This window comes from Phialemonium atrogriseum (assembly GCF_030411735.1).
Source record: "Phialemonium atrogriseum strain 8032-3 unplaced genomic scaffold QBC33scaffold_14, whole genome shotgun sequence".
NCBI lineage: Eukaryota > Fungi > Ascomycota > Sordariomycetes > Cephalothecales > Cephalothecaceae > Phialemonium > Phialemonium atrogriseum.
This window is the reverse complement of record NW_026848151.1, coordinates 778,809-787,944: the sequence shown is the minus strand read 5'-3', so window position 1 is coordinate 787,944 and position 9,136 is coordinate 778,809. Positions and strand designations below refer to the sequence as shown.

At 59.1% G+C, this 9,136-nt stretch overlaps 3 protein-coding genes across 3 annotated transcripts in view; 1 reads left to right on the top strand and 2 right to left on the bottom strand.

Annotated features, from left to right (window-relative positions):
* Positions 1–2,542, bottom strand: part of QBC33DRAFT_93492 (uncharacterized protein) — a 3,570-nt gene extending 1,028 nt beyond the window's left edge. Inside the window, exons 1-2 of the mRNA XM_060433199.1 lie at positions 1,669–2,542; positions 109–1,573 (exon numbers count right to left, since the gene is read on the bottom strand). Of these exons, the coding sequence (XP_060283135.1) occupies positions 109–1,573; positions 1,669–2,227 (2,024 nt within the window). The 5' untranslated portion in view covers positions 2,228–2,542. The remainder of the gene's footprint in view (positions 1–108; positions 1,574–1,668) is intronic.
* A 1,922-nt stretch (positions 2,543–4,464) lies between these two features.
* QBC33DRAFT_559642 (WD domain-containing protein) lies at positions 4,465–5,952 on the top strand (the record flags this gene model as incomplete). Its single annotated transcript, XM_060429990.1, has 3 exons — positions 4,465–4,703; positions 4,776–5,004; positions 5,080–5,952. 3 exons carry the CDS (start codon positions 4,465–4,467, stop codon positions 5,950–5,952), a joined length of 1,341 nt encoding a protein of 446 aa, XP_060283134.1.
* A 55-nt stretch (positions 5,953–6,007) lies between these two features.
* Positions 6,008–9,135, bottom strand: QBC33DRAFT_93423 (acyltransferase-domain-containing protein). Its single transcript, XM_060433198.1, has 4 exons — positions 8,702–9,135; positions 8,006–8,601; positions 6,693–7,951; positions 6,008–6,599 (listed from the first exon to the last, which is right to left on the bottom strand). Exons 1-4 carry the CDS (start codon positions 8,863–8,865, stop codon positions 6,117–6,119), a joined length of 2,502 nt encoding a protein of 833 aa, XP_060283133.1. The 5' UTR covers positions 8,866–9,135; the 3' UTR covers positions 6,008–6,116.
* Between the last annotated feature and the right edge of the window lies 1 nt (position 9,136).

The following is a 9,136-nucleotide window of genomic DNA, read 5'->3' as shown; positions in this document are numbered from 1 at the left end:
GCCCCCCCCCCCCCCCCCCCCCCCCCCCCCCCCCCCCCCCCCCCCCCCCCCCCCCCCCCCCCCCCCCCCCCCCCCCCCCCGCCCAGCATCGGATGGATGGATACTCACCAAATATTCGGAAACAGCGACTTGCTCGACGACCTGTGAGCGTAGCCGAATGGGTGCATGGGCCGTGGGCAGTTGGTGTCCCACGAGTCACACATGGCCCTGAGACGTTTCCACTCTGCGAAGCGGCTCTGATGGCGGGCATGCTCGTTGTGCGGCGATGGCTCCTGGAAGCGCGGAATGTTGGCCCGAAAGTTGGCGATCTTGGCCACGATGTAGAAGATTCGATGGACCCAGACCTCCTCCTCGCCACCGCCTCCTAGGCTGTTGGTGCCGCCCAAGTTGCCGCCCCCACTGCCATCACTTCCAGCCCCGGCCCGGCCGTCTCCCTCTCCGCTGCCCCAGGCCGCAAAGTTTAGGTCGAGGCCCCACTGGTCCGGCTCCCACGCGGTCTGCCAGTTGAAGGCCAAGCAGCTGAGCACCTCCATCCCGATATTCAACCAGAAACATGCGGCCCCAATTCCGGGGCTCCTCGCGTCCCAGCCACACTCCCTTATGAGGGCCCTGGCGCCGGCTATGTGGCTCATCCGCTGTGTCGGCTTCTCGCTCATGATCTCGTACACGTTCAATACCACCGCCGTTGTTGCACACTCGGCCATGTTGCGGTCCGGGTTCTGCAGGTTTCGAAGCAGTTGTGTCGTGGCTGTGTCGTAGTAGAATAATGCCCTGTCATCGTTGTACGTTTTGTCGACCAATGTTAGGTGCTTCACCCCGCAAGCCAGAAACGCGTTGAGGAGCATGGGCGACTTCAAGGCAAGGTAGGGAATCACGCGGCTGAAATGCTTGTCCTTATCGAAGCTGTCCATCCAGATGGCCACGTCGTTTACGAAGACCTGCATGTAGTGAATCTCCTCGTCCGAGCTCAGATAGTCGCGCTCGCCCACTGCTGTCTTATCGCCTGGAGGGGTCATGAGCGATTCATGAGAGCCCTGGAGCTGTCCTGAGGCTAGACCGGACGGGAAGTTGCTAGCGCTCCGAGGCACGAGAGTCGAGGTCACGCTCGACACGTCGCTGATTCGGTAGGCATGATTGCGCCGCAGACCATCGTCTTTCGAGGGGAATCGCTCCTGTAACGCCGCAAGAGAGAACCCTCCAGACGAGCTCGTCGTCTGTTGCGCCGGCTGGCTTTGCTGTCCGGTTGCGAGGAAGGCTTCACTGTTCCTCCGCGAGTGCAGTTCGCGCATCTGTGCCATGTGGGCTTCGCCATAACCTAATTGCTCGCCTTGCCCAGGCCTCCCGTTGCCAGGATAGAACATTCCTTGCGACCCCGGTGGGTCAACACTCTTGCTGCTGGTGCTGAACGGCGATGCAAACTCGGGGTTACCGGAGGTCCTCTGCTGTTGCCGTAAGACTGCGTCGACATCCATCTCCCGTGGTGGCGTCATGTTTACCTGGTCAAAAGGAGCGTAACGCCCCAGTCCACCTCGATACTCGGACGCAATCAGTCGGGACTCATCCTGGAATTGCACTAGATCAGGGGCACTGTCAGTGGGTTCCCAGCGCCGCTGCAGGGCTTGGTGGAGGCCAAAGGACCAAAGAGGCAAGAGAAATAAGGTGACGCACCCGACCACTCGAGCGTCGGTGGCACGTAGGGCGGATCCTTGACCTGCACATCGATGAAGTTGAGGCGCACACCACGCTTGCACTCGCGATTACTCTTGCGGCAATTGAGGCAGTCCGGTACCCCCTCGTCGCACTTAAGATGTCGTTCCCGGCAGGTCAGGCAGCCTGTCCGTACTCTCTTGGATTTGGCCGTCGTAGGGGCTGGTGGAGGCGCCCTTGTCGAGCTGGCCGTTCCCGTGTCCCCTCTGCCCGACGCCTCACGTGGGGGTCCCTCCGAGGGCGGATCAGCCCTGCTGGCGCCTGTGGCAGTTGAAGCAGAGTGCGAGCCTCCGACATGATGGCGTTGATCGTCACCGTCAGTGGCACTTGCGACGGATAGCCTTTGGCGCTTAGATGGAGGGATTTCAAACTGATCCGGGGGACAATCACTGCCCATGGTAGTATACGGAGGCGACGGCTCTTCATATTGAGCATAGGGGTTGGGGAGAGATGATGGAGCACCAGAGCCAGGTAGTTCGAGCCGGGAGTGAGGATGCGGGTGGTGGGGCGCACTCATCATCCCGGAACCGAAGTCCCGGACGACGGCGCGGGGAGCCTCGTAAGCCGCCAGGGTCACGGCCGGGGTTTAATGCCTCTCGGTACCTAGGCACGATGACGATGTATTGGTAAAATGAGCAGATAACAACAAAACCGGAGCGGCCGGCAAGAGGAGCCGGAGATGCCGGGGCCAGGCACGGGGATCCAATCTAGCTGTGGGTGATACAATGGCGCCAGAGGGCAGGGGAGAAGATGGGTGCACTGTAGGAAACCGTTGGCGGGATGAAAGCGGACCGAGAGCTGATACGCCGGTTTTGCGCTTTCGAAGCATGAGTGTCTGAAAAGGTCGGCAGATGCGCAGCAAGAGTTGGCGAGCAGGCCGGTCCTGACAATGCTCAGATGGAAAGGAGGGTTTGTCGAGGGACAAAGACAGAGAGAGGGCAGAGCAGACCGGGAGCTGGGAAAGGACTAGTCGTGGCGCGCGGATTGTGGGTGTGGATGTGGATGTGGTGGATGTGGGGGAATTGGCAGTTTTCTTTTTTGATACCACGGATGTCACTGCTTCCAGTCTAGAAAGCTACCTAGGCTAGGGAGGTAGGTAAGAATCTTATTAGAGGGCCTGATTCTCCTGCGCCGCTCGGGATGTGCAACTTCAGGTCCGAAGCATCCACACATGCACACACATACACTGTGTAGAGATCGGGATCATCCGTTCGGCTGCCAAAGCAACAAACACACTGCGGCCTGATTTACGTTCGTGAAGGCAATGGCGAGACGCGAATTGGAGCCTGCTTAACCTTGGTACCTACCTTCCCAACTGCTTACGGATTATTACTGGTCAAGCCACTGCTGGGCTGGTGGATCTTCCAGGGGTCTAGTCCGACAGGGTCTGGCTCTGGCTAGGCCGGCGCCACACATTTCAGCTGCGAGGGGCACAAGGGGGAACAACCCTGCATCGGCTCAAGCTGCTGATAATCGAGGGGGTGACGGAATCATGGAAGCGTCCAGTTCCATGTTACGCAGTAGAGGGGGCTCACGAAGTTCAACGCACCTGAGCTTGTTTCTGCTTCTTCCAAGCTGCTTCCAGAAATCTTAAATTCAAATTCGGCCCTTCGGTGTGTCATGTCATTCGGAGCGGTTTGATCGCCACAGCCATGAACAGTTTACAGTACGTACCTTCCTCGGCACGTATCGTCCCATCAAAAGAAGAAACAGCCAGCCCTGGAGGTTCTTTTTCGCAAACCATTTGATTGAACACTCGGCAGGCTTGTAAATGGCACTCAACAAGAGGTACCACATGCCCCATTCCAAACGGAGTGGCCAATGACAAGAGCCTCCAAAAGGCAACAGCAGTCATCGCCCATTCCAGCCTGAGAGAATGGAAATCGGAAAGCTACCTAGCAATCAAGCCCAGTGGGGCAACATCGCGGAGAATTACTACCCGTGTTTCGTTTCGTTTTGTTGATCTACTCTGGATCGCTTGGCTTGTCTTGAGTCCCTGGGCAACTGTAATAAGAGAGGCTAGGTCTTGGCAGGTCGAGACAGATCGGGTTCTTGACGTACCGGCATTTGGTCGACCCGACGGCTGAGTCGAGTCAAATAGGTACTGTCTCGGTCGGTTAGAGTCCAGACCCGTACAAACTAAGTACATTCCTTCCGCGACAGGTAAGACAAGGCTTTCCCATCGTGATATGCAATCAGCAAACTGCCCGGCTCGATGGACTTCAACCTCCCTCAGCTGGTGTGTCCATGCGCTCCAACTTGTTCGCACTATTACTGCCCGGCACAACGTATCCCTCCGAGCATCGTTGTCGTGATGCTCTGCCTAGGAACCCTCGTACTGTAGGTAGGTAGTTGATAACTGCCCGGGCAGGTCCATTATGCGGACTGAAGTACTCAGTGAGTCTCAAATCGAGAGGTGGGGTTTTCATTGAATGCTCATGTGTAATTGATGCAGCCCGCCATGCCCGGTTCGGCGTAAGGAGCCGTTGTCTCGGATGTCCAGAGACGGGAGTAAATCTGGTCTCTTGAAAGATGTGCGTCTCCGTTTAAGCTACCCGATCTGATCGGAGGGTTTCTCCACACCGAAACCATTGCTCCGCAATCGAACCGTAAGGCCGGGCCAAGTTACCTTAAATTCCAGGGCAACTTTTGACGGGATTTGTTCTAGACATTGACCGCAACTGGCGATTTGGAGTCTCTCTTACCCACTATTAATTGCAAAAGCCAAGTCAAGGCCTGCCTGCGAGTCGGAGGCTAATGGCCACCACCAACAGCAACAGTGGGCGGCCATTGCAGCCAAAATCTGTCTTGAGAGGGCACAAAGTCCAGGTCCATGTGGCAACATTCATCAGGCGCAATGCGCGCCTTGTCACGGGTGATGCCGACGGCTTCGTCATCGCCTGGGATCTCACCATCATGAGGCCCCGAGCGATCTGGCATGCCCATTCCAACGCTATCCTTGGCATTGCAGGATGGGGTGAGGACAGGATAATCACGTAGGTTGCCTGGGAGGCACACTATTGTTCGATCTGTATGTTTGAATTAGTCTGCTAAGTGTATCTCTATAGACATGGTAGAGACAACCGGTTGGTTGTCTGGAAACTTGGGGCACAGGATGAGGCTTCACTGAGCACAGTCTTGCCTCTTGAACCGGCTCACCAGGAGCGGCCTCAACCATGGATCCTTCACATTCTGGAGATCAACACCATGAACTTTTGCTCCTTCTCCTCATGTCCTTCGTCAACCGAGCCAACCGACTTACTAATCTCGGTCCCGAACACCCTTGCTTCGGAAGCCGTGAGAGACCATATTCTGTCCACTGTTCTTCGTCCCGGTGCGTATAGCTGATTCTGACCCGCGCATGCGCCACAGATCGACATCTACCATCTTCCCTCCCAGAAGCGCATCCACACAATCAGGCCGCCCGGGGATAAGAACGGCATGGTCATGGCCGTCTCTTTGTTCCACCGCCAACACGAGCTTGTCCTAGCGGCCGCCTACGAGAACGGCCTCGCGGTCGTGGCCCAGCTCAACAACCAGGGCAAGTGGGAGCTGACCTACCGGGCCCAGGTCCACACCCAACCGATCCTCTCCCTGGACGTGACCCCAGACAAAACCTCCTTCTTCACGTCCGGAGCCGACGCCATTCTCGCCCGACACCCGATACCCCAGCTCCCCCAACAAGCCACCCCAATCCCAACCCCTGCCACTAACCCGAGCCCCCCAACAACCGCACCCCCAGCGCCCCAGCCCGCAACCCCAGCGACGCCGCCGGTGCCGGACATGCAGACCCAGCCCCTCAAGGTCGTCGACACGCGTCACGCCGGCCAGCAGGGCCTGCGCGTGCGGTCCGACGGGCGCGTCCTCGCCACCGCGGGCTGGGACTCGCGCGCCCGCGTCTACTCGGCGCGCTCCATGAGGGAGGTCGCCGTGCTCGGCTGGCACCGCGTCGGGTGCTACGCCGCCGCTTTTTCCGACGTGATCGTCGGCGGCGGCCCGGAGGAGGCCCCTCCGCCGCCGCCACGGTCGCAGTCGCGGTCGCTGAGTCGGGCGGCGGGGCAGGAGGAGGAGGAGGAGGAGGACGTCCCCCGGGATGGTGGTGGTGGCGGGGGAGACGTCGCCGTCGTCGTCCCGAGGATGGTCGAGGTTACTGCTAGAGATAGACGCGTTCAGCAGGTTGGGACAGCGCATTGGCTTGCTGTTGGGAGCAAGGATGGGAAGGTTAGCCTGTGGGATGTGTTTTGATGGAGCATGGGTTACTAGTCCTGAACAACTGAGGCTGTGGCTAAGGGAAAGGGAACATAGTCAATCGTGCTAAATTTGGTATCCCGCTCAAGTGTATTGTAGATGTACATCCCTCCCCGCGAGGGGACAAACCATAATACAAACCCTAACACAATACATCGCACTCACAAGTGCGCCCTATTGTCCAACCTCCGCCTCTTCCTCTCCTCCTTAACCGCCCTCTGCAAGCTCCTCTCCTCCTCCGAGCTCAGCCTCGGCGGCGCGGCCGCACCCTTCCCCTTCCCCTTGCCGTCCGCCGGCCGCACCGCCTCGTCAAACAGCCTCCTGCCCAGCGCATCCGTCAGCCCGAGCACGCGCGTGCTGACGGTGGCGCCGTCGCGGCGGTTCTTGCCCTCGCGGCGGCTCGACGCCGTCTTCTCGGTGAAGTCCCACAGCCGGCCCGACGCCATCAGGGCGCCCGTCGCCGGGTCGCGGGCCGGCGTCCACTCGGGCGCCAGGCGCAGGCGCGGCGGCACCTTCGCGTCCTTGGACTTGACCACCTGGATGATGCCCTCCTCCTCGAAGCGCTGGTACGAGTTCTTCAGCGTCTCCTTGTTGACCGCCTCGAAGTAGCTGAGGTCGCCTTGGTGGTAGAGGGTTTTGCCTAGCTGTTGTGGAGGGTGTGGGTTTCGTTAGTGATCGATCGGGGACGACGCTGCGCCGGCGATACGGAAGGAAAAGGGGGAGGGGCCAATAATTACCAGCTGGGCACTGTTCTGTGCCTCGGAAACCTGGATCCAGATATCGGCCTCGGAGCCGAGAGGCGGCGTGAGACCCATCAGGGACACGGCAGCAAGCCAGCTCGACTCGATGAAGGGCCAGATGAGGAAGCAGTAAAAGTCGTAGTTCTCTCTCCCTGCCGCCCTCTCGGCGTCTGACAGGCCGACCTTCGCGATCTTGCCCTCGTCGTCCCTCTGGGTGCGGATCACGTTATCGGCCTCGAGCCCGGCCAGGGTCTTGTTGAGATTGGTCGTCAGGCCCTCGCCGGAAAAGATAAATTCGCCGCGGAACAGCGAGGAGAGGAACAGGGTCTGCTCGACCAAGTCCTCGTACGAGATGTCTTGGATTGCGGCTCCACCCCCGAGCTTAACCCTGGTGTATAAGGCGGTGGCGACGAGGGCCTCCGAGATGAAGAGGTGGATGGTCATGTTGCGGTAAAATGAGAGCTGGAAGCGGTCGACGGCGAAGTAAGTCGGCTCGGCAACATCATGCAAGACACGCACGAGATCCTTGCCGAGCACGTCGAGCCCGCGCTCGATGACGTCGGTTAAGGGGGCATTGCCAAAGTGCGCGACTCTCCCGCCCTTTGCTTGGATTCGGTGGGTCAGCCATTCCACTCTCCTGACCAGCTCCGCCCTTCCGACTCCACGGCCCCTGAGCGTGAGGAGCACGGTGCCGATCAGGGCCGTGGGCATCACCACGGAGACGTCATTAATGTCGGACAACACCTTATACCCGAGCGTGCGCAAGAGCTTCTGCCGCACGACGGCGTTATCGGTGTCTTTCCAGTCGATGTTGACGCCGGATGGGACTTTGGAGAGCCGTGCGATCTGCTCGTCGATAAAGCCCCTGAGACTCCAAGGTTCATGAAATCGCACGTCCACCCTACCGAGACGCAATGATAACACAGATGAACCCCCGGTCAGGAAATCGGCCAAGTTCTCCTTCTTCTTGGGGACGCCGAGGAGCTCGGTGACGTAGCCCTCGGTCTCGATGACCTTGTCATACTGTATGCTGACAGGGCAGATGATGGCGTCTTCAACACGGGCAGACATTATGCTGTCGAGGATGAAGCTCAGGATGCCAAACTTAGGTGGTAGCAGCTTCCCGGTCCTGGACCTGCCACCCTCGATGAAGCATTCGAGGTTGTGCCCGGACTGGAGCATGGTGTCAATATAGGCCTGCACCAAGGCCGTGTAAAGGGCATCGTCGCCAAAGTGCCTTCTGATATACATGGCACCTAGGGGAACATTAGTATCTCTGCTCGCGACTGAATAGACGTGTCACAACTCACCTGCGTTCTGCAAGAAGCTGCCAACCACGGGGAAGTTCAGGTTATCTCCGGCAACGACGACGGGGAGAGCCAAGCCCAGGCGATAGCAGAGCAGCTGCAAGGAGACGTAGTCGACATGCGACCGGTGGCAAGGCAGGAATATTATGCTGTGCTTATCCCTCGCCGCCTTCTCGGCAACCTTCCGGAGGCGTAGGACCTCCTCGCTCGACACGTGGATCCCCTGGTGGTAGGCCCGCAGCAGCAGCTGGGTCGTCAGATAGTAGGCCCCGCGGATAAACGTCTTGCTCTCGAACTTGCAGATCATCTTGTCTGTGAGCTTCTCGGCGACCTGCTGGAGGCTGGTGGTGAGGACGGACCGCCGCTGCGCCCTCTTGGCCTCGAAGTCTTTATCGTCCCGGTTCAGCAGGCCCTCGCGCTCCTCGACGCCCAACCTCATAGCAACCAACTCTGATATGCGGCTCTGCAGCAGCGGCGCCGACGTGACCTCGTTCTTCATGTTCTCGGAGAAGCCCGAGTAGAAGATGGGCTGGCCGATGACGTTGTCGTAGGCCCGCCAGCCCGTGCCGGACACGTAGAGGGACACCTCGCGGAGGAACCTGAAAGGGCAGGGAAGTCAGTCAGTCAGTCGGTCGGTCGGTCGACCTTTCTTTGCCGGGTTCACCGCAGGTTTGCCGGAAAGAAGCAGGGCAAACATACTGCAATGGCTCGGAGCGGAAGCGCGCCATGTGCTTCATCAAGGCCTCCTCTTTCGCCTCCGAGCTTGGTGGCTCAACATATCCGCTCGGCTGGAGCGTAATCTGGTCGCCTAGGATCTGCAGGTCCGGCGCCGAGTCGCGCGCCGAGTCATCGTGGTCCGACATGTGTGACAGGCCGTTCGCAGGTTGCTGTGGAGGCGGAGGTTCGGGGTTTGGCGCGTCCAATGGATCATCGAGTATCGTAGCAGGGTTCTTTTAAGCAGAGCTGTTCGGGGCTTCGATGTGGGACTTCATTCCCAAAGAAAACTGACTGTCCAAGCCCCAGACAACCCAAACCATAACAGCTGCATTGCGATGAGAGAGCGTTCCTGGGGTAAGGCTTGGGACGGCTTCTCCCTTAGTTCTTGTGGGGGGGGATTGTGGGGTTCAATGGCCG

Bases quoted from the DNA above. Each gene is read 5' to 3' on its own strand.
- QBC33DRAFT_93423 (XM_060433198.1), bottom strand. From the start codon at position 8,865: ATGTCGGACCACGATGACTCGGCGCGCGACTCGGCGCCGGACCTGCAG. The intron at 7,952-8,005 runs GTGAGTTGTGAC...ATGTTCCCCTAG, and splicing joins CAGCTTCTTGCAGAACGCAG to GTGCCATGTATATCAGAAGG. The intron at 6,600-6,692 runs GTAATTATTGGC...CCTCCACAACAG, and splicing joins CACAGAACAGTGCCCAGCTG to CTAGGCAAAACCCTCTACCA.